Source organism: Gekko japonicus, unplaced genomic scaffold (genome assembly GCF_001447785.1).
Source record: "Gekko japonicus isolate JY-2015 unplaced genomic scaffold, Gekko_japonicus_V1.1 scaffold3085, whole genome shotgun sequence".
Classification (NCBI taxonomy): domain Eukaryota; kingdom Metazoa; phylum Chordata; class Lepidosauria; order Squamata; family Gekkonidae; genus Gekko; species Gekko japonicus.
Genome location: NW_015172106.1, coordinates 100,111 through 123,139, shown reverse-complemented (window position 1 = coordinate 123,139; position 23,029 = coordinate 100,111). Strand labels below are relative to the sequence as shown.

Sequence of the window (23,029 nt, the reverse complement as noted above, 5' to 3'; positions counted from 1 at the left end):
AGAAGGTGGCAACCTGCTGGGGTCATGACAGCATGTGATAGAGCAGGTAGAGAAAGAAGAACTTTTCTCCCTGTCTCACAATACAAGAACTTGTGGGCACTCAATGCTGGGCAGTTGGGTTAGAACATATAAAAGGAAGGGTGATTAACACATGGAATTCACTGCCACAGGACATGGTGGCAGCTAAAAGCATGGAGAGCTTCAAGGTGGAATTGGAAAAACATATAGAGCAGAGGTCCATCAGTGGCTATTAGCCACAAGGTATATATAGGAACTCTCTGTCTAGGGCAAGTGATGCTCTTTATTCTTGGTGCTAGGGAGGGGGTGACAGTGGGAGGGCTTCTAGTGTCCTTGCCCCACTTGTGGACCTCCTGATGGCACTTGGTGGATGGGACATTGGCCTGCTCCAACATTGGCTTTTCTTATGTTCTAATACAGGAAAGGAGTAGGGAGACTGCAGAGAAAAGGGGGGGGATAGCCAACCTTTAAAATCAATGAATTCACTCATGCCCCCACTACAATCTGATAGTCACTCAAAGACTCTCTCTCACACACACTACAACTGCTACACTTGGACTGCAATCACACATAAAACCAAATGCCCAATGCTCATACCTCTTAGTTCAGCCTTGCTGCTCAAACCACCATTCTTCTCCATCCTCCTTGGCAGCACATTGCAAAAGTCTGCTAGGAAGGCAGAAGGCTACTATGTGTAGTCCCTACAGCATGCCTCCCCATTGGACAGTTGCTTTGTAACCATTCAATTGCTGTACCATTCTTCGTTTGAATAGGGACTGGGGGGAAATGATCTGCAGCTTTACTGTGATGAGTACTTCTTTTTACACTTAGAAATTAATGTTGGAAACATTTATGTTGCAAGGTCTAAAGTCAGTCATTATAGGGTTAATGTGCTTACCTTATGTGCTATTGTTTAGACTGACCTGGAAGGGAACTTGACAGAAAGGCAATGGGGAGGAAGCGCATGAAACTAAAGCCTCTTTACTAACAATCATTGGTTAATGCATTCAGGTGATTTCCTTCTAGGGGTCAAGAAGAAAGGAAGAATCTCCATTACAATCTGTTGTTGCAAGCATGTAGTCTTAAGTGTTTGTTGTTTTGTAGATTTTCCTGTGTACTCTTCCCTTTAGAAATAAAGATTTTTACGTAGAAAAAAAGACCTCCTCTCCAGTGAACAAAGATTCATTGCAACCTCTGAATAGTTAACTATTTTTACCAATTTTCAAACAATTAATGTACTGAATAGGGGATAGTGTAGGAAAGCAGTGCAGAATAAATCACTATTCTCCTGCCTGGAGATTGGAAACCCAAAAGTATTTGTGTGCTAAGAGCATGAGGTACTGCTTAATGATGCAGTCAGTGTGACCTTGGCAGAGATAACAGAGAGCTTACACACACATTCCAAAAGGATGCTCGATCTACGCAGAGAGAAGGAGGGAGAGAGAGGAGGGGGAGGGAAATGGGGGGAAACTGAGCTTATAAATAAACGCTGGGAAGCGGAGAGGTGGCAGATCAGCTTCCTGCAAACTTGTGTCCTGTCCTCTTTGCATCGCATGCACCCCACACCCCAGGATAGTAAATTCCCTATGCATCCTCTCCGCTGGGATTCCTTCATTCCTTATTCTAGATGGTATTCAAGAGTATTTTGTGAAATGTTGAGGAGCAGAATCCAAAAAGGAGAGAGAGAAAACACACCAACCTTCCTCCTATTTCCATTAATGTCCAAGGATAACAGGATTTTTTTAGTCCAAAGTGTACAGTCCTTTCCAAAGTAGAGAAGGAGTGATCCCACAAAAAGTGACCCTCAATAACTGCAATTTAACCACCTCCCAATAATAAAATTAACTCCTCCAAAAGTGGCCTTTGGTATGTATCACATTCTTAAACATACCCTCTTACAGGCTACTGAGTATGGCCTCAATCTGTCATAGGTTATTTTCTATTTTAAAAAATCTTGTGTACTGTAGATGAATTCTAAAAGAAAATCAGAACATTTTAGGAGGTAGAGTAAGTCAGAGCTTTTAACTAGGCTTTTTCTTCATGCAAAAGAACTTCAATGTAACCTGTAAATGCTTTTCATTAAAAAGCAACTGCAAAAACTCAAGGAAAATTGCATCAAAGGCAGTTTTATTAAGTGCCCCCCACCCCCCACAAAAAAACCCCTGTAACATCATAAAATTTTTGAGAGGATATAATTGTAACGTATTATCAGAAAAAAATTAAGTACAGGCTTATACATACACTTGACTTACACTAAAGTTTTTAAATCTTCCTCCTTACTAGCTGTTCCCTCTTGTTCAGCTCAGGTTTAAACACAATGATGTAACATTTAGGGAAAAAGATGCAACTCAGCAACCCAGCAGTGGAAGCCAAGATAGAAAAGATCTCTACAGCCACCATGTATTTCCCCTTGGTGCTCAGGTAGGTTGGAACAAAGGATAACCAAACACTGCAAAACACCAACATGCTGAATGTGATAAATTTGGCTTCATTGAAACTGTCAGGTAACTTCCTGGCAAGGAAAGCCACCATGAAACTGACACAGGCCAGGAAGCCCATATAGCCCAAGACACAGTAAAACATGATAGGCAATCCCTCATTACATTCCAAGGTGATTTCTTCAGTCATGGAATTGACATCAACATCTGGGAATGGGGGAGAGACTCCCAACCATACAGCACAAATGCCTGCTTGGATAAGTGAGCAGAAAAGAATAACGTAGTTACCTAAGGCCCTCCCCACCCATTTCCTACTCCTGGATCCTGGTTTGGTGGTCATAAAAGCCAGAACCACAGTGACAGTCTTTGCCAGCACATAAGATATAGCCACGGAGAAGATGATGCCAAAAGCAATTTGTCGTGTGAGGCATGTTACCATCCCAGGCTGCCCAATAAATAGCAAGGCACAAAGGAAGCAGAGCAGGATGGAGATGAGAAGACCATAAGTCAGATTACGGTTGTTGGCTTTGACGATGGGAGTATTGTGGTATTTTACAAAGCTTCCTAAAGCCAAAGTAGTGAGCCAAGAAAATGAAAGGGCCAAAACAGCTAAACTGATCCCCAGGGGATCTTCATAAGACAAGAAGCTTATCTCCTTTGGAATGCATGAATCACGGTCCTTATTTGGATATTGATCTTCTGGGCATTTAAAGCAGTCATCCAAATCTGGAAAAGAAAATGTTTATTTTGAGTGTCCTCAAACTTCCAAAGGTCATCTTCTCACATAAATTGTCTCATACAAGAGTCAGTGTAATGTGGTGATTCAAGTGATGAACTACTGGTTCAACGTTGCAGTCATACCTTGAAGTTAGAGACCCACATGCTGTTCCCTCATTCTTCTACTTCTGGTTTGTTTCAGGTGGTTTCTAGTCCCATTTTTTTAAAATGCTCAAATGTCCACAGTAGTCTAGACTTGCCCTATAGAGTAAATTTTTGTTCTGTATGGATATCACCTAGGTATTTGACATATACTTGGGCAATACTTCTGTATTATAAAGGTAAAGGTTCCCTTCCTCGAAAGCCAGTCGGATCCGACTCTAGGGTTGCAGTGCTCATCTCCGTTTCAAAGCCGAAGAGCCAGCGCTGCCCGGAGATGTTTCCATGGTCATGTGGCTGGCATGACTAAACACCAAGGCGCACAGAACGCTGTCACCTTCCCACCGAAGTGGTACCTATTTATCTACTTGCAATTTCTTGCTTTCGAACTGCTAGGTTGGCAGGAGCTGGAACTAGAGACAGGAGCTCACTCCGTCATGTGGCACCCAGGTCTCGAACTGCTGAACTACTGACCTTCCACAGCCTGCAGTGTAGTGTCTTAACCACTTGAGCCAAGTGACAGGTTGGATTTTATGGTCCTTTTGTGTGGTAGTCATAGGCAAAACTAAACTTTTGCTAAAGTCACCCAGAGATGCCTCTTCCAGCTCATACCTTTTCATCTCTGTTTTTCTCTTTGCCTTTCAGGTCAAGCCCCACAGTTTGCATTAGTTTGTTAGGACTACTGAGAGGGAAAGGGTTTGTACATTGGAAATGCTCCACTTCAAAGACAGACATATTAATGCTACTCTCTGGACACTCCTACACACAAGGAACCTTTTCTCCCAGCTTTCCAAAATGTAACAAGGCTGTATCATCTCAAACTTAAGGGATAATTTGGCTATGGCACTTCTTTGTATGTGTGGCTGAACAGTAAGGTTTTAATTATTTTTGGTAATTTATCATTTTTTAAATGGATCATCACTGAGACAATGTTGGGCTACCAGGAATGGTAAGTATTTGTGTTTTAAATGATAGTATACATACAGATTCATTAAAATAAGGAAAAGGTAAAATACTAGATAAAATGGGTTCAAAGCCAATTTATAGTACAGAATAACTTTGAGTGGAATATACAGGAGGTAGATAACGAAAACATGAGGAAAGTAAAATAAAATTAGTTTAAACTTAAGATAAGACAAGAATAAATGAAAATTTTTTTATTTATTTATTTTTTTGGAGAGGGAAGTTATTATGAAATAAGTGGAAATCTATATAGTGGAATGTCTTGAGAAAATTAAAGTTGATAAAGAGATTTTTGGTGAAAATTAATAATGCGCCAAATGATTATTAGGATTAATAGTATAAGATATATATGACCTATGTGGTAATCTGTTATAGTGGGAACTGTATATTTTATTATTATTATTGAGATTGATGTTTTTGTAAATTTGTAATTGATGTGTATGTAAACTTGATTAGAAATCCAATAAAAAAATTTAAAAAAGGAAAAGGCTGCCTGGTACTGAGGGATGCAGTTGTGGTGGTGTTGGGCTACCAGAAGAACAGTGGCACTATCATTTAGCTCTCCAAAGAGAAAAGGACCACAGTGCAAAGTTAGCATCATGAAAGCATCATGTCCATGACAGCAGAGACAACAGAGGAGTCCATAGGAATTGTGCTGTGCCACATAACAGCAATGTAACAGTGAGGCCAAAAAAGACAGGACAGTCAATCAGTCTCCTTCCATTGGGGTTCCACGCATGGTCTATTCAGGGCCCCAGCAGTAGTACAGTGCCTGCCCCCAGCCACATGCCTCTTAAAGGTTGAGAAATCCTACTTACATGCTGAGGGCAGTATAGGCAGAAAAAGTGGGCCAGGGAGTTGTAGTCCCCCATATCAGAGCCACAGAAGGAGTATGTAATTAAGATATAGCCAAGCCCCAAATAATCCCCAAATTAGTTCTTTGGGTTAGATCAGGATATCTAAAATGACCCCAAACACTCCCAGATTCCCAGAATAAATAGTTTAGTTTAGTTTAATTTTATTATTACGGTCTTAAGACCAACATACAAAGTAAGCATAATATGTGAGGGAGAGGAAAACAAACAGTCAATATACAATAATAGAAATCTGAATTTAAGAACTTTTAAAATGTGATTCCCGCAATCTAAGAATTAATGCACAAAACTCAGTGACTGAATGTGTAATCTCCGCATTCTTATCTGAAAGGAGCCAGTGAAGCCCTGCTTTGTTTGTATTAATGTGTCCAGGTGTCCTATCGACTAAAGGGGTAATAATTTTAAGGTGAGCCTCCCTGTAAAATGGACATCTGAAGAACATAGGCTCTACTGATTCTACCTCACTTAAAAGGCATGGGCCTTTCAGAGTAGCGGTTTTTATTGTACCTGCCTTGAATAACTGCAGATGGAAGGACAAAACATCTAGCTAGGGCAAACGCCCTTCTAGAATTCTTTCCCTCCACTGAAGTCAAATATATTGCCGGCTCAGTGGTGCTTTTGATATTTAACAACACCTGAGTTTGGAAGCCTTAGAGATGTCAGATTGTCACTCAATATCCTCAACTCTTGGTTTAATTAGCCCTTTGGCATAGTGTGTGGTAAGGAAAGAAGGAAGCAGGAAAAGGGGTGAGGCTATGGGAGCTGCCAGGAAGGGATGGGCACAAACTGGGAAAATACATTTCAGTTCATGGTTCATGGTGTGCCTGGTTTGCAAACCAAGAGGTGAGACAAATTTTTAGGGGCTAAACAAACCGGTTCTGCTCATGAGGTTCATAATGTGGTAGAATAGCCCCAGTGTGTGGAGAAACTAATCTTGCACAGGATCTCTAGCTGTCTCTCTTCTACCTGCCCTCCAAATTTGATGAGTGTTGGATTTACGGGATCTGAGTTATGGCTCCCCAAAGAAGGTGCCCCCAGAAAAGTGCTTCATGGGTAAATGACAGGCACTAGTTTAGGAAGTACAGGAGAGTATAGAATGAAATCTGTGTAAGCTAGAGACATCAAAGACACAGGGGGCCTCCCCTAATGATCCTCTACCTTCCCTCCAAAGTTATGTGCAGATTGGATTTATGGGGTCCTAGTTATCGCCCTGCAAAGAAGATACCTTCAGAAAAGTGCTTTTGGGAGAACAGTCAAGCTCAGGTTCAAAAGGGCAAGCTTCATACATCAAATGTACAGAAAACCTTTTGGGATTTCCAAGCCTGGAGAATTCTGACCCCCCCCCCAAATCCTCTGATGTTCCTTTGTTGCTTTGAAGTTTGGTAAACATTTTTATTGAGTGGAAACAGTCTGTCTTGTAATGTATCCATCCACAAACCACCACAAACTGCTTGAATATTTGTGGAAAATTCATGCCGATTGACCTGCCATGGATCTAAGTTCATGAACCACGAACCCACAAAAATTCATGACAAACTTTTGTCTCTGAGCCAGTTCATGCCCATTCTTACTTTCAGGGAAGAGAAAGAGGAAGTAGTGAAGAAGACAAAAATAGATGACCCAGACAAATGCTTCAGGTACCTCACCTGTTATTTACTCAGGGTGGTAAATCTAGCCTCTCTACCATCCACAGAAAGTAATGCCTCCATTATTTCCCAAAACTGGTAGACCTGGCCTGGAAGGTCTACCAATCAGCAATTAGTTGGCATCTCCACTCTCTTGGAATTTTATAGGGCCATTATGTTCTACAGCTATAGACCTGGCCCCCCATTTTGGGGACCAGAGCTTCTCATAAAAAACTAATGGTCTTTTCAAATTTAAAGAGCTAGTCTGGTGTAGTGGTTAAGTGTGCAGACTCTAATCTGGGAGAACCGGGTTAGATTCCCCACTCCTCCACTCACAGCTGCTGGATGGCCTTGGGCAAGGGATAGATCTTTCAGAGGTGCTCTTGAAAAGAGCAGTTTATGTCAGAGCTCTCTCAGCCCGACCCACCTCACAGGGTGTCCGTTGTGGGGAGGGGAAGGGAAAGGAGTTTGTAAGCCGCTCTGGGACTCTGAGTGAAGGGCAGGGTATAAATCCAATCTCCTCCTCCTCCTCCTTCTTCTGGGAGGAAAACCTTGCCAAACAGTTGTTTGGCAGGAGCAGCTTCCTCTCTGTCATTCTTATCCTCCCTCTCTGCTCATGCTGTTTGGGGGCTTGGCATGGGAAGGGCCATTTATAAAATTGCCCCAAATTTTCTGGACCATCCCAAAACATCTGAAAATAACTGAAAACAGTAAGGAGAGTCCTGACAATTCAGGATGTTAGGGATATAGAAAAGTGCCTTTTAAATTCTTTGTGTTCTCTTTCATTATCACAATGAGCCTTTTCATTTCACCTATTTTATGTCCAATTTCCATTACCTATTCTTTTAAAAGTCATTTATTTATTTATTTATTTTCACATTTATATCCCGCCCTCCCCGCAAGCAGGCTCAGGGTGGCTTACAAGAGCAACAAGTGTATAACAACTGATGCAAAGCATAGTTTAGGTTAGTAGGAAAAAAGGTGACCTTAGTTTTCTTCTGAATGGTGAGATGACATCTCAGGAACAGGAACTTTTGAAGGAAAATGCTGGCAGTGACACTTCTATATGAGATGTAGGTGTCAGATCATAGTATAGTTGGGGGAGAGAGTGCAGCTTTTTTTTAATGGGGAGACAACATGTCATAAACTGGAACTTTTGAATAACAACAGTGGCAGCAGTATTTCTGGTCTATACAGACCTATCAGGTTTGTACACAACCAGCACCACTCTAAGCAGAGTTACAGCTGCCTAAATCCAGTAGCACGATCTCTTACCTTTCTGGCTTGCAATCTTTCCTCTTGTACAGGGAATACAATCGTAACAACAAAATGGCTTCCCTTCCTGCCTTCTCTTCCTATAACCCGGTTGGCAGCTCTCAGTACATAGAGAAACAGGCAATTTCTGGTTATTACATAGGAAAATAAGAGGTAATTACCATTTAGGAGAATGTATGTGGGTATTTTCATTTCTTTAAGGACCTAGATTTCAGGTGGATAGCTGTTCTAACAACAGTTCTGTAAAATTTTATCAAGTCATCTTTCCATGAAAAGAGGAAATAGCTGCATATCTCCAGAATACCCCATGCATATATACTAGAATATTGTTTCCGCATGCCCCTCCCATTATTTGACTTTCCGATCATCAGATTGATCAGAAATAACAATATTTAAGTTAGCAAAAGCCTTCCAGAATTTGATTAGGAGGCTTATTCTCAGTTTTCTGCCTCCAGTTTGTTAATCTTTCCTACAAAAAGGAATTGCAGAAAATTAGCTTCCCAGCCAATGAGTAATTAGCAGACCTCCCCTCAGCCAGTCACACTATCCTATGCAGAAATTCCCCTCAAACTACTGGAGGTGTACTTCTCGCAGTTGAAGTCATGGAGATGCTTGAGATGCTCCTGCTGGACCTTGCTTGGAGTAGGCAGATCCTGGCCTGGACCTTGGACTCCAGTCTAAACCCTTGCCTGAACTACTGTCTGGTCTATTTTTGATAATTACTAATAATAGCTAGCTAGCTTTTCTCTTTTCCCCTGGAGATAAGGGTAACTGGTGGAATTCTCTTGAGGAAGCTCTAAATGGGAACCCCTTCTTCAATTTTTTGAAACTTCAGGGATCCTTAGTAGAGAGGATATCCTTGGTTTGCTAAAACTTTGGTGTCATTTGGTGGGAAAAAAAAGTTGTTCCAGAAAGGTTTTCTAGTAAAATAAATGGCCAGACACCCAATCCAACATGATTTTCTGATATGGTAAACACACTCCTGACATGTAATAAAAGCAATGATCTTGTCCTTTCTGAAATTATGATGCAGAATTAAAACATGTCTTTACACCCCTAATTTATATATCCAAAGATACACACAGAAACATCTGAAACATTAGGATGACATTACTTAAAGACATGCCAAGAATAATTCATTCAGAATGGAAGCACTACCAGGTTTTCTTCCCTCTGATCCTACCTACCTGTTTAAAACTGCTATGCCATGTGATGGATTGGTCATGAATAGTGAGCTTATTGTCTTGGGAAGCGTGGGGATCCAGTCTTCCTACTTTCACTCTATGGAATGAATGGTTGGGAAAAGTGAGCAAGTTCACGATGTCAAATCCCTCTATCAGTTCCATGTTCTGATCAAAGGAAATCCTGTCTCCAGCGCTGTTGTTAAAAGAGATATCTCTGAGAAAGTAGTGCAGCTGAATTAAATTAATAAAAGAAAACATAAACATTTAAAAGATGCAGACTGATAATAGATGAGCCATCTAGCCAAGTGATGTTTACATGCATTGGCAACTGCTTCCAAATGTCCTCAGGCAGAGGCTTTTCCCAGTCCTTCTGTTTGAGCTTGTTCAATTGATGACAGCCATTAAACATGGGACACTCAGCAAGGCACCTAGGAAATAATCTAAAGCATATGCCATGGCCCTCGATGCTAGATATTGTATATGCAATCATATACCCATAAACAGTGTAGTGCATGCTCCCTTAAGTGAAGGAGGGAGAGGATGAAGAATATCTTGGTCAGCTGCAACACCCTGCTGATCTGCTGAACAATGGTTTCCCCTCTTCCTGTTATAAAGTGTTAAAGGGATAAGCTCTTGGCATCAGCTGAAATGTAAGAACCAAAGGCATCTTGGCCATTGGTATGTTGGCTCATGATCCATAGCCAGGGTCTTTGGAAAAGCCAGCTGTAGAATTTCTGGAGCAGCCTAGCATATAATTTGCTAGGGGAATGGGGGTGCTGATTGATTTATACTCCCCCACCTCTTATTCTTGTAAGCTGCTTTGTATGCCTTTGGGGAGAAGAATGGGAAGTTTCTTTCATTAATAGAGAAATTAACCTTTCTCAATGAGGCTCAAGACAGAGTAAGTATGTTTTAATTTAAATAAATAAATAATGGCCATGCGATATTCTTGTATATTTTCTGAAAAGATTGCTGTTTTAACCCTTTTTAGGAGCCCACTGAAGAGAGCAGTCCTGAGCAAGTGTACCCAGAATCCTATGGAAGTAGGGTTGTGGAGCTGCAAAAAAATCTGTCTTCCTGGGTTTCTGGAATTCTGACCCGGGTTTCTTTCTTTCTTTGTTTTAGGAGGTGTGATTCTGATATTTCTTGTCTTCATTATTCCTTATGGGAAATCTTTCTGAGGGGCTGGGTATGTGTGTGTTTAAAAGTACTGGCACCAAAATTGCAGGGGAGCTGCTGGTTCCTCTTCTTTAAATAAATCCCCCCCCACACACACATATTTCTTTTTTCTGTTCTTATTTTTGACCAAGTATATGAAGGAGGAGAAGCTGCCCAGGCCACTGCTCCCAGGGAAATGGCATAGAAACAAATATATCTTGGAGCTTGTTATTGCACTGCCATGTATCACTATTACCTGCCATGACTGTGGATCCTGAAGATTCAGTATCCTTCTGTCAACACTTGATCTGTGTTTGTGCTGACATGACTGCATGGCATGTAAAGCATGTGCCATGGCATAGACCGCATTGTAGATGTTGTAGCTGTGGCCAATCATGTTCATTTCAAAGAATAAGCTTGAAAGGCTCTCCAGCTTCTCTGCTCCAGTACAGGTTTTCTCACTTCCCTTGCTAACACAGCTGAATGCCAGTTCCCAGAAGTTTCTGATGAAACCATCTTCTTTTGTCCAGAAATGGTTTCTGGTCCGAAGAAAATCCTGGAATCCTAGAACTTCATTTGAATGAACTGTGAAGGACAGAGCACCATGGATATCTTGTATATCCCAACTCCTTTGATAAATCAATGACATCAACACCATTTGAGCGGTCATAATCCACACTTTACCTTTAGGCTCCATGGTCACCATTCCCATTTCTGGTAAATATAATAAGCATCTCAAATGTATCATATGTTCCTCATAAACAATGACTACATTAGCATTGCTTTCTGTGAACATATTATATATTGACACCAACGAATTCATGAATTCAAGAAAGTTTCCCATATAAAGTGTCATTAGTCTTCCTAAGAAGGCAAAACAGATGCCTCTGAGGGGGAAAACTGAAATTATTGTCTGCACAAATCTTTCTCCGACGTCACCACCTGCTGCAAGGACTCCAACCCATGTCCACCTGAAATGCAGTAGTAGCTGGAGAATCCCAGTATATTCATAGGCTTCATTAGGGACCATTTTGTAGAAGGAAATGGTCTCTGCTTCATCATTCATCCTTGGCACAGACCCGTAAGTGAACTATAGAAAGATAAAGGGATAAGTAGGTGGAGAAGAAGAGAGAGAGATATTCCCACACAAACACAGTCACATACGTGGTAGCTGTGTGTAACACTGTCAAACAAATCTTTCACCATTTTTAATCTATTTGAAGTGTAGCCTCTTAGGGATGTACTGAAATCCCCCACCCCAAATGCTCTGTGACTAGAAATCAGGCTATGTTATACATGTTTGACTTTTCATTCAGAATCCAATCACATGATAAGGGTGGGAAAACTAAGGCACTGTGCCTGATCCTGAAGAGATTTTTGTCCTCTATTTCTCTTGTGTGTATGATTTTTTTAAAAAAAAATCTGCCCAAATTTTCACTAGATCAATTGTTCTTGATTTTCTTCGAATAACCAGATGTCCTTCATTTTAAAGCAGTGAAGTGCCCATCAGGACAGGAAGGGCATGGGCCAGGCGAGCCAGCAAAAGAAAGGATGGGAAGGCAGTATCTACTTGCCTCACAGTTACAGCAACTTTATTGCATGAGAACATTCAACACCAAACCCTAATTCTTCAGGGCCCAGTGAAATCTTTTAACACAGAATTTCCTCCTCTCATGCACAATTCATCCTACATATACAGTCTCATGAATTATTACCAGAAAATTTGTATTATATTTTCTAAAATACATACATGCACCGTAATATGATAAGGGGCTAATGCTCCCTGGTTTCCTGTAAAATGTAGTCATTCCCCCATGCTTTGGTCTTGAGATCTTTGCCTGTTCATCCAACTGCGGATCTTGAAACCAGGTGAAAGGTTTCATGATGTCCAAATAGTCTAGCTTGAAACAGAATATATGAATTCCAAGTGTGATTCTTACTAGTACTCTTTTCACTCCTTCTAGTAGTCAAGTGAGCACATTGTCTGGCACTCTCTCAGCAGCCCTATAAGGTGGGGCAGTAGTAGCAGGAATGGCTTGTGTGTGCCATTGCCTCTTGTGCCACTGCTTTCACCACCTAGAGTCCCAAGTGGCCTGAAGAGCCATTCAGGAGGAAGCTTCAGCTTGTGGCCTGCTTCCATAGTGGTACCTTGGACACTGGGTCAAAGCCAAGCAGAAGTAGCCCCAGGACGTACGGCAGCAATCAACAAAACAACCCATCTGTTTCTCTCATGCTGCTACTGCTCCTCCACAACCTCAGCAAACAGACAGATACATTCATAGTGTGTTAAATGGGAACGTTGCCTTTGATTTAGGCCAAATCTATATATGCATTTTAGAATCAGCTTGGTGCTGCTGTTATCCCATGTGGTTTAGAACTGCTGCGCCTCTGCTTTCAAGTTAGCATTAGGGGAACTGTCCACTTTGTCTTTTTTCCAGTTATTTAATCACAATCTATTGTTCATCACTAGATGGCCCCTGGGGGTTACTGGAGTGTTCTGGGACTGGAATGAAAGGACCCACAGTAGAATGGCAGTTCCTGGGGTTAGCAGGAGTATTCTGGGACTTGAATAACTGGCTCCAGAGTGGAGTGACCGCCCAGGGGGTAGGAGATGTGTCCTGGGACTGTAATGATAGGCCTGGCATTCCAGTTCCAGGACACTCCTCTTACTCCAAGGGGATGTCATTTCACCAATGGGCCTGTCATTCCACTCCCAGAACACAACTGCTACCCCGAGGGGTTGTCATTCCACTCTGTGATCTCTCATTCTAGTCAAAGAACACTCCTGCTACCCCCAGGGACTGTCATTCCACTCCATGGTCTCTCATTCCATTTCCAGAACACTCCTGCTACCCCCAGGGGCTGTCATTCCACTCTGTGGTCTCTCATTCCAGTCCCTGAACACTCCTGCTATCCCCAGGGGCTGTCATTCCACTCCAGGACCTGTCATTCCATTCACAGAACACTTCTGTTACTCCTAGGGTCTGTCATTCTTACCCCTGTGAACTTAAAAATTAGAAACACCATGACGACAAGGCAGGAATTGCAACTTTTTGAGCCAAATGCAAGCTCTTACTCGAAAAAGCTGCTGACTGTGCATTGCAGGGTGACCTTGGTCCAGTCATGCACTCTCAGTCTCATGCATCTCACAGAGTTGTTGTAAGGATAAAATGGAAGAGAGGCAAACACTGTAAACTGTTTTGGGTCCCCATGGGGGAGAAAGGAGGGTAGAAATTAAGGAAATAAAGAAGTAAATTGGAGGGAGCAATGGCTGGGAGCCTTGTGCACCCAAGGCAATCATGTGCAGTACCAGGCTGTGTTTGCTGACATCCCACAGTCACTGCCCATGATGACATGGGTTTTTTTGCACATGAAAGCTTACTCTTTGAATAAAACTTTGTTGGTCTCAAAGGTGCCACTTGACATGAACTCTGCCCATGAGTAATGCGGCCTAATATATGGAGCATAGGGACTAGTGTCTAGTAAATATAGAAACAACACCATACATGCTTGTCTTTGTAAATCAAACAGGAATTCAAGATGGGTCAAGTAGGAAGACAGGACACAAGTCACAGAGCTTCTCCCACCACCTACAAAAAATAGCATTTAGACAAGGAAAGCAAATTTGTGGAAGTGGAATTTTTTCTCGCACAGCGTGTAGGTCAACTGGACAGAGAAATCATAGGGATGGCCCATTCTCTCCTCTTTCTGCATGCAGACCAGAAAAGTCAGTTTCATGAGGCTTCTTTAACATGAGGGAATCCTAGTAAGTTTGAAAAAAGGCACTAGATTTTTTTAAGAACCTACTGGAGAAATTATTTTTTCTCTGTTGTGCTCTGTTGAGGAAAATTATTAAAAATGCAAGCCCCACCTCAGTCTCAGACTGCCCATACAACAATGTCATATTTGGAAAGACAAAGAAAATGTGACTTATTGGTTATTTATTCTATTACCTGTGGAACTTTGTAAATGCCCAAAATTTCTGCTATGTTGAGTGACGTTTTAGTGTAAAGAGCTCCAATGACTGATATCAGGTTACTCTGGATACCACACTTGTAGTTGGGGGTGAATCTCTTATATGTTGAAAGAAGATCCAGTGTGGCACGATAGGTCCGCCGTGAATCGAAATAACTGTCATAGATGTTGAAGCCCAAAGTGATGTTGGGTAAGATCTGGTGATTTTTATTGATCTCCTTCACCGCGAATACCAAAGCCAAAATATGCTGGTAGTTTTTCGTCAGTACACTAGAATGAGAGTTGTATACAGCATCACAGGGGAAATTTTCACTTTGTAAAATCATTGCCCCATCACTTGTGCTCCACCAAGGAAACTTGTTTTAGAAGAAGATGCTTCATACGCAAAGGAATACTGTCATGGCACATTCTTATTTTTGTATATGTTTAGTATACAGCTTTGAATGTGTATTATGTCTGCTTGCTATCAGTAAGCCCATGCTTGATAATTGTGTGTTTAAGGATTCTTTTGAGAAACCCTAATAGGTTTTGAAGTGTCCAGTCCACATGCAAATCAAAGTCATTGGTAGTTTCAAAGCAAACTGCACTGTTCTGTCTCCTTTTCTCTCCTGACATAAAACTCTCTGCAAAATGATTGACTCTGGCGTTCAGCCTACCAATAATCACCAACAACAACCCAGAACAAGATACATTAGTTTGAGCCAAATCCATCACTTATATAGGAAACACCTTATTATTATTGTTGTTGTTGTTGTTTTTTCACCGAACCCCACAAGTGGGCACTGGGCAATTTACAGCATTAAAATACAATCAACATGATAAAATTATTACACTGCACTAATAAAACAACCAATCAAGATGGCAATCAACCCCTTTTTTGCCGGCTGCCATGCTCTTTGAGGAGCAGGGCGGGAAAGGGGATGCGAGGCCAAAAGTAAAAAAGGAGGGTGGCAGTTTTTTTTAACTGCCCCCCAAAGGGGCAGGAGGGTGCCAGTTTTAACCATTTGTCCTCAACCAAAAGCCTGGTGGAACATCTCTGCCTTAGAGGTCTTGAGGAATTGCATCAGATCCGACCTTCTTGTCTTAAATTTTAAGAATTGGCAGGTAAGATTGAATTCTTAGGAAAATGGAAAATGGTACGTGTGTGATGAAGATTGCATAAAACTACATACAATCTCCAAAGATATGTGAACTGCCTGTGTCACTGGCCATATTATTCAAATTCAATTTAAAATATAAGGCCACTGAAATTCCTTTTTTTTAAAAAAACCCTGTAGTTACTTTTGCTTTCTGAAATATCCAAACATTAATTTGAAAGAGTTGAACAGAACTTCAAAAGAGGTTTTTCTGACCCCCCCCAAAAAAAATCTGAATTTTTTCAATTTTATGTAATAAAGTAAATAGCCATTTAATTTTTTTTAAAGCCAGAACTGACTACTCAAGATAACAGAACTTCAAAAGAGGTTTTTCTGACCAAAAAAAAAATATCTGAAATTTTTCAATTTTATGTAATCAAGTAAATAGCCATTTAATTTTTTTTTTTAAGCCAGAACTGACTACTCAAGACTTAGTTGGTGGAATGAGGGGGAATATATTCAGGAGGAAACCAGATATGAGGCTGCAAATGAAAACAAGGGACATTAGAAAAAATGTATGAATCCTTTTTTAAAAAAATGCAGTTAAATTCAGCTCCCTCCCCCAAAGCAGAGCATGGCAAGAGACAGGAAGACAGTGATATGATGTGATATAGTGGTTCAGAACTATGTCTGGAAACTTTAATGGATCACTTGATTAATTGATTCAATTCATATTTAACGGCATAAACCACTTAGGTTGGCTTGTGACTGCCAGTGTGATATATTAGCTATATTATTTATTGTTTCAAACAAGATCCTAGATTCAAATCACAGTCCAGCCAGGACACCTGGGTAACCTTGGGCCAGTGACTCTCTCAGCCAAACTGACTTCACAAGGTTGATGTGGGGGGGGTAATAATGATGACAAAACAGAGAAATATGTCTGCAACCATTTTTCAAGGGTTAGAATGACTCAATGAAAGCCTTAAGTAAATATACATAACTTTTCAACAACACTTCATCCCAAGCATAACAGGTGCCTAGTCAAGTCCACTAGACACTCGGGATGAAGCATTGTTGAACTGTTTTGCGTATTTACTGAAGGCTTTGGGTGAGTCATGTTAACCCTTGAAAAAAATGGTTGCAAACATATTTCTCTGTTTTGTCATCATTATTGGTTGTACTGGTTGGTACTCTTCTTTTCCTCTGTTTTGTGAGTTAGCTCCCATTAAGTGGTCCTAACAAAGATCAAGGAAACTCATTGACTTTCTGGAACAGTGTATTGGCCGCCTGGAGTGTTTATGGAATCTTGTAATAAGGACTTTTCACACTGAAGTGTTACGTCTATTGAATGTTGATCATACATAGTATGTTGCTTTTCCAAACAACTGTATGTTTTGTGGTATTATTGCAGAATTTGATTCAAAAGTTCTAATATATATTTTGAAGAAATCTTGCACAATGTTCGTTTCGCTGCATTATTACATTTCACCATGGTCCCCTGACAGCAAATGCAATCAATTAGAAAGAAAAATAGTGCCTTACATGTTCTCACCAATCTCTGATTGACGAGGGTGTTGTCTGAAGTTATCCTCAACAAAAGGCAGTAAGAACTGGGAAGTAATGCCACCTATGATGAGATCACCTGACTGAAAATACCTATGAAGGACATGGAGAGGATCACCAACGGTACATTTCTCTGTATCTATCTCTATTTGGTGCAGCAGCAAAAGCACCAATGCCACATTCCTAAAAACACACTTTCCCACATGACACAGGTTGCCTGGTTTCCACATTATACATACAGTCTTCGGAATTACACCAGACCGATATGGATGGCCATTCATTCTATGAAGAATGGAGCCTATGGAGCCTGCCTTATAAATCCTAGTGAATACATCACCAGACCGGTAGAAAATTGATCGTCTGACCTTCTTAGCTTCAGATCAGAATGACACATTACTTAAGTTACTCATCACACAAGTTACATTGTCATTTACAAATGTTTACTGGGTCTATGATGAAACTTTAAAGGTGGGGGCTAAATTAATCACCATCATTCTGATAATTATATGTGTTAGAAGAGAAGGTCTGTTCAGAATATGTTTGTCATCTCTGGGTTCAAGTCTTCTCTTCCTTGTTAGCATAATAGAAAATAAAATAAATTATCTCCCAAGATGTGAAATTTCAGGAAAGATTTACTTGTGACCTACCAGAAGATATTTTGGCTACCATGCATCTTAAGAAAGAGTTGCTGCTACTCTTGTATGGAAAAATCTGTCACTATTATAGTAATACAAAAGAATGAAAATTATATCCAAAAGAGTGTTTCTTTAACAATCATCCCTGCTGACTAATATTTTCCGCATCACATAATTGTCAATATATTTTATTCTTAACATGACAAATATGTGGATAATTAAATTCAGGCACTGAGGAAATGAAAAGGCGAGGCAGACCTGAAAAAAGCATCAGAAGAATCTGAAACAGAAAAAATAAGTTAATCCTCCCCAAAACAATAAAGTTGGAGCCTGTACCCTTAAGAAAGATATCTTCTGTCAGTGGCCATAGTGCCAAATGGCACAATTTCTGCTGGGCATGCTTCATTATCATCTTATATAATAAACTGCACAGGATAATTAACTCATATTTTAGTAAATTTGCTCCTTAACAAACTACATATCCTAACGACCCTATTTGACCAATTGTTTACTAAAAAAAACCCCAATGTACTGTCATTGCAACTGTTACCCCCTCCCTTTAACATATTTACTAATATAGTTCTAAAGATTTTTTTAAAATTGGGGGGATTGGTGGTGTTGATAGCCTCCTCTGTCAAAGAGCCATGTGCAAAAGTCCTACAAAGGCTCTGCCTACATGATAAAATGGCTGCCGCCTAGCACACTTGAGGCACGTACCTCAAGATAGCCACTCAGTCTCCAAGGGTCAACCAGCCTCCCTTAGCAACAAAGTGTGTGGTGTGTGTGTGTGTTTCTTCAATAATTAGGTCGGAAGAAGAAACTAACATACTAGAGCCAAGGAGCAGGACACTGAAAGTGCAGCTCCATGTGAATCCCCATAAGGCCAAGAAAACTCAGCCCTGGTTTGCAACTCACTTCTCAAAAAGGTGCTGTGGTGGTGGAGGGGCACAACTTCACCTGTTTCCTTAAGGGTTACCTGCAAAAAAAAAAAATCTGCCTTATTTTATAAGTGGGGCCAGAAATACAATCAGCTGCACAGCAAAAAAATGGACTGTAATCCAATAGCACTACCTCTCTGCTTAAAATAACCCCCAGAGCAAACAACTCACTTGCAAAAAGTGGAAATGAGTGAAGTGAAATTAATTTTTATTAAAGCTGGCTTACCAGGCTGTGGCAGAAGGTTCCTGCTTTGGCCTGCAAATCCTGTTTCGCCCTGCCCTCCTAGGGGTTCTGAAAAGTACTGAGACTGACGCAGTGATTTCAGCTCATACTTAGTGAAGAACAAGACAACTCTACCGGCTCGCAGGCCGGCTTATATTCCCAGTAAACCCCACATACAAAACACACTCTATACCAGTGATAGGTTATTTCTTTAGGTTAGGTGTCCCATAGGTCCTCGCTAGGATCCTAGCCCTCCGATAGGTGCAGGCTAGGATCCGCTCGGGCCATTGTTCTCTGGAGCGAAGCTTGGTGGCTTCACATGACCACATGGAGGCCCGACCTCACATGCGGTTGAACTTCAATACATTACACCCCTCCCCCTTTGGTCCGGAACACACTCACACACATAGTCTGTAAGATATCCTGGTGCTTTCTGCTCTCTAGTGGAGCAGTGAAACTCCGAGGCTGCCGTGGGAGCTGGCTCTGATGTGCCCAGTGATGCACTGGTCGGATTTTTTTTGGGTGTCTTGGATGGTGTGCTGCTCTGTGGAGTGAGCTCCCTGTCAGATGTTGATTCCACGGTGCTGGGTCCGGGCGAAATGTCCGGTAAACCTGGCAAGTCCTGGAGCGGCAATAGCATCGCGGCCTCCGAGGTGTCTGTCTCCTCGTAGTCACCCTCCTCCAGGTCCAGGGACAAGACTTGCTGGTGCAGCTGGTCAATGTGCCTCCAGAGGACTTGGCTGTCTTTGCAGGAGACCTCATAGGACCGAGGTCTGGTGACCCTTACTACCCGTGTGGGGATCCAGTGTGGCCCCCATGCATAGTTGTGTACATACACTGGGTCCTCTGGGAAGAACCCGCATGAAGCCTCCTGCGTCTCAGGGATGGGATAAGTTCAGGGGTCGTTTCATAGAAAAAAAGCTACGGGAACACATTAGCATAACTCATTAGCATATGCCACACCCCCTGACATCAGGGGCCCGACGGTAGGAAGCAACTTCCCCTCCCTCTTCTCCTGCCTCCTCCTGGCTGAATGAGGGCTGGAAGTGGGGCGGCCGGAAGCAGGGGGTGGGGCTTCATGTGCCCCGCCCCCACACCTCACTGGGGGGAACCCAATGACCTCTGGTTCAGTTTCAGGTGCCTGATCTGAGTGGAAGCAATTGAGTCTGGTGGTCAGGCATCAGCCCAGGAGAAGTTCTGTGGGGCTGCGACCCATTGCGGTGTGTGGCATCGTCCGCTGACCAAAGAGAAAAGATCCCAGCTTGTACTCCCAGTCCATCCGCCGGAGCGCTTCTTTGGTCGTTCTTACCATTCTCTCTGCTTGCCCGTTTGTTGCTGGGTAAAGGGAGCCAACCTGATGTGGCAGATGCTACAGTACTCGATGAATGTCTGGAATTCCTCTGAGGTGAAACCCAAGCCGTTGTCAGTGACCAAGGAGTCCGGAATGCCTTGAGCACTGAAGATCCTCCACATGGCCTGGATGGTGGACCGTGAGGAGGTAGAAGGAACTGGGACCACCTCCAGCCATTTGCTATATTAGTCCATGAGAATAAAGAACAGCTGACCCTGGAACGGTCCGGCAAAATCCAGATGTAACCTGGCCCAGGGCCTATGGGACAATTCCCAGGGCTGCACTGGAGCACTGGGGGGTGCGGGCCGCATCTCCTGGCATTTTGTGTAGTGCTTGATGGTGTCCTTGATGTCTCAGTCTAGTCCCAGCCACCAGACATAACTCCTTGCCAGTGCTTTCATCCGGACTACCCCCGGGCAATGTTCCCTCTAAGCTGAGTTAGTGTGAGCTAGCTCACGGTTTTTTAGCCTCCAGCTCACACATTTTTGTCTTAGCTCAGGAAGGATGGCTCCAGAGCAAACTAACGTATGCAGTAGCCAAATCGCTCGCTCACAACTTTAATGCCAGTAGCTCACAAAGTAGAGTTTTTGCTCATAAGTCTCCACAGCTTAGAGGGAACATTGCCCCCGGGTGGGTTTCGTGGAGCACTGTGAGGACCCGGCTTTGCAGGGGTGCCGGAAGCACCACCCAGCCTCCCCACATCAGACAGCCCTTGTGGGATGACAGTTCTTCCTTACAGGAGGAAATTTCTTCACCCCCGCTACCATGGCGAGTGCTTCCTTATCGATCTGCACGTAGTTACACTCTGCAGCCAACAAGGTCCTGTAATAGTAGGCAACAGGGACTTTGCAGCCGTCCGCCAGGCGATGGCCCAAGACTGCCCCCACTCCATAGGGTGATGCACTGCAAGTGAGCACGACCGGCAACACTCATCAAAATGGGACAGGACCGTGTTAGAGGTCAAAAGTCCCTTGACCGCCCGAAAAGCGGAGTCGTGTTTGGGACCCCAGACCCAAGGGGCATTCTTGTCCAGCAGGTGGTAAAGGGGTTCTGCCACCACAGCCTTGAGGGGGGGAAAGGAGTGGTAAAAATTTAAAAGCCCAAGGAAGGCCTGTAACTCTACCTTGGATGTGGGACGGGGTGCCTGCGTGATGGCACGGATCTTGCCATCCATGGGGTGGATACTCTGGGCATCCACCGTGAACCCCAAGAACTCTACCATGGGCACTCCCAAGAGACATTTCTCATGCTTTACTTTCAAACCGGTGGAGTCAAATTGTTGGAGCACCGCCCACAGCCATTCAGTGAAAGAGGAAGAGTCCGGGGCCGTGATCAGCACATCATCTAGAAAAGGCTGGACTCCAGGGATCCCTTTAAAGAGAGAATCCATGAATGACTGAAATATACCTGGTGCCACACAGACCCCAAACTGTAGATGGTTAACTTTGAAAAACCCCTTGTGCGTAACTGTTTTCTGGGCCTCAGCAGTGGCGGCATCAATAGGCAGCTGTTGATATGCCTGGGCTAAGTCCAGTTTGCCAAAGACCTGGGCGCCCGCTAGTGCGGTCAACACATGGCTAACCACAGGCACCGGATACACATGGTCCTGCAGTGCCTTGTTAATAGTGCATTTATAATCCGCACATATTCTCACGTCCCCGTTTGGCTTAACCGGGGTTACAATCAGCATCTCCCACCTAACGTGGGCGAACGGTTCCAACACCCCCTGCGAGATCAAGCCATCAAGCTCCGCTTTGATTTTAGGTTTGAGCGTAATGGGGGGGTGCTGGGCTTTAATGCTGTATAGGACAGCGCTGCCGCCATGTATAGATTCTGCCCCCCAGGCCATTCCTGGATGAGGGGGAGAATGCTACACTGGTACAATACATTACCAAAGAACCCAGAAAGGTAGGCCCTCTGGATTTCAGGACACTATAACCACCAGGAATCTCTAAAATTAATCCCTCACCAACCTGAGATTAGAGATCCCCAGAATCTCAGTTGGCATGTGGGTTTTACACATTGGCAACTCTGTCTAGAGCTGCACAGTTAATCTTACACAGGTAGCACAATTGGTCAGCGGTTTAGGCTACAGGATTTAGCTTGAAGTCCAGTTACCACAATCCAGACACTATTTATAAACAAGAATAAGGTTTATTCAGTAGAGAACTTTAGCACAGATTAGAAGGATTCAAAATAACAGCCTGGGCAAGTCTTGCCTTAACTAAACAGTAAGAAACATATTTACCAACATCAGGGTAGTGTCCAAGAGTTCAATATTGTCCATTGGAAGAGTCCAAGTATCTTGAGAAACAATAGTTCCATCCTTGCAAGCACATGGTCAGCTCACAAAGGAGTCCTTTGTTCTCCCTGGGACAGCATTTCCCAGGTGCTATTCAACAGTAGGGAGACAGCAAGAGAAAATCTGACTTTCCTCCAAGGGTCAGACAATTAAGAACCCCAATCTAATCATAATCAGCTGTGGCCATCAGCCAATCACGGTAGACAGGGGATGTCCAACTTTTGGGTTGTCATGGCAATGGGTGGGGGATAGGCTAGGTCTGGGGAACACCTTCTGCAGTCAAATGGTCCCCAAAGTCCAACACATCCATGGCCTATGTGACATGGGCCCTGTAGCCTGAAAGCAAGCGCCTTGAAGTCTAACTTTTCCACTTAGAGGTGTGAAGAATGTGTGGCTATATGGCATGGCAATTGACCAAATGGTCAGCCATCTGGCTGGCAACAGGAAACAAGGTATCAGAAGACATTCCAGGGGGGAGGCAGGGGTTTATAGGAATCAATATTTCTATACAAATGCATATTGGTTTCATCGCGTGGTTGAAATCCAGTGAC

The 23,029-nt window shown here is 42.8% G+C and overlaps 1 protein-coding gene across 1 annotated transcript; it reads right to left on the bottom strand.

Annotated features, from left to right (window-relative positions):
* Positions 1 to 2,280: 2,280 nt before the first annotated feature.
* Positions 2,281 to 22,025, bottom strand: LOC107118594 (vomeronasal type-2 receptor 26-like). Its single transcript, XM_015420955.1, has 8 exons — positions 21,300 to 22,025; positions 20,135 to 20,301; positions 17,009 to 17,122; positions 14,366 to 14,657; positions 10,669 to 11,502; positions 9,258 to 9,485; positions 8,071 to 8,197; positions 2,281 to 3,182 (listed from the first exon to the last, which is right to left on the bottom strand). The coding sequence occupies exons 1-8, from the start codon at positions 22,023 to 22,025 to the stop codon at positions 2,281 to 2,283; spliced, it is 3,390 nt and encodes a 1,129-aa protein (XP_015276441.1).
* Positions 22,026 to 23,029: the final 1,004 nt, after the last annotated feature.

Excerpts from the sequence above, each read along its gene's own strand:
- LOC107118594 (XM_015420955.1), bottom strand. The coding sequence starts at position 22,025 with ATGGCCTGGGGGGCAGAATCTATACATGGCGGCAGCGCTGTCCTATAC. Across the intron at positions 17,123-20,134 it reads ACGGGCAAGCAGAGAGAATG|GTATTTTCAGTCAGGTGATC; the intron begins GTAAGAACGACC and ends TGTCCTTCATAG. Across the intron at positions 14,658-17,008 it reads TCAGAGATTGGTGAGAACAT|TGTACTGACGAAAAACTACC; the intron begins GTAAGGCACTAT and ends CTCTCATTCTAG.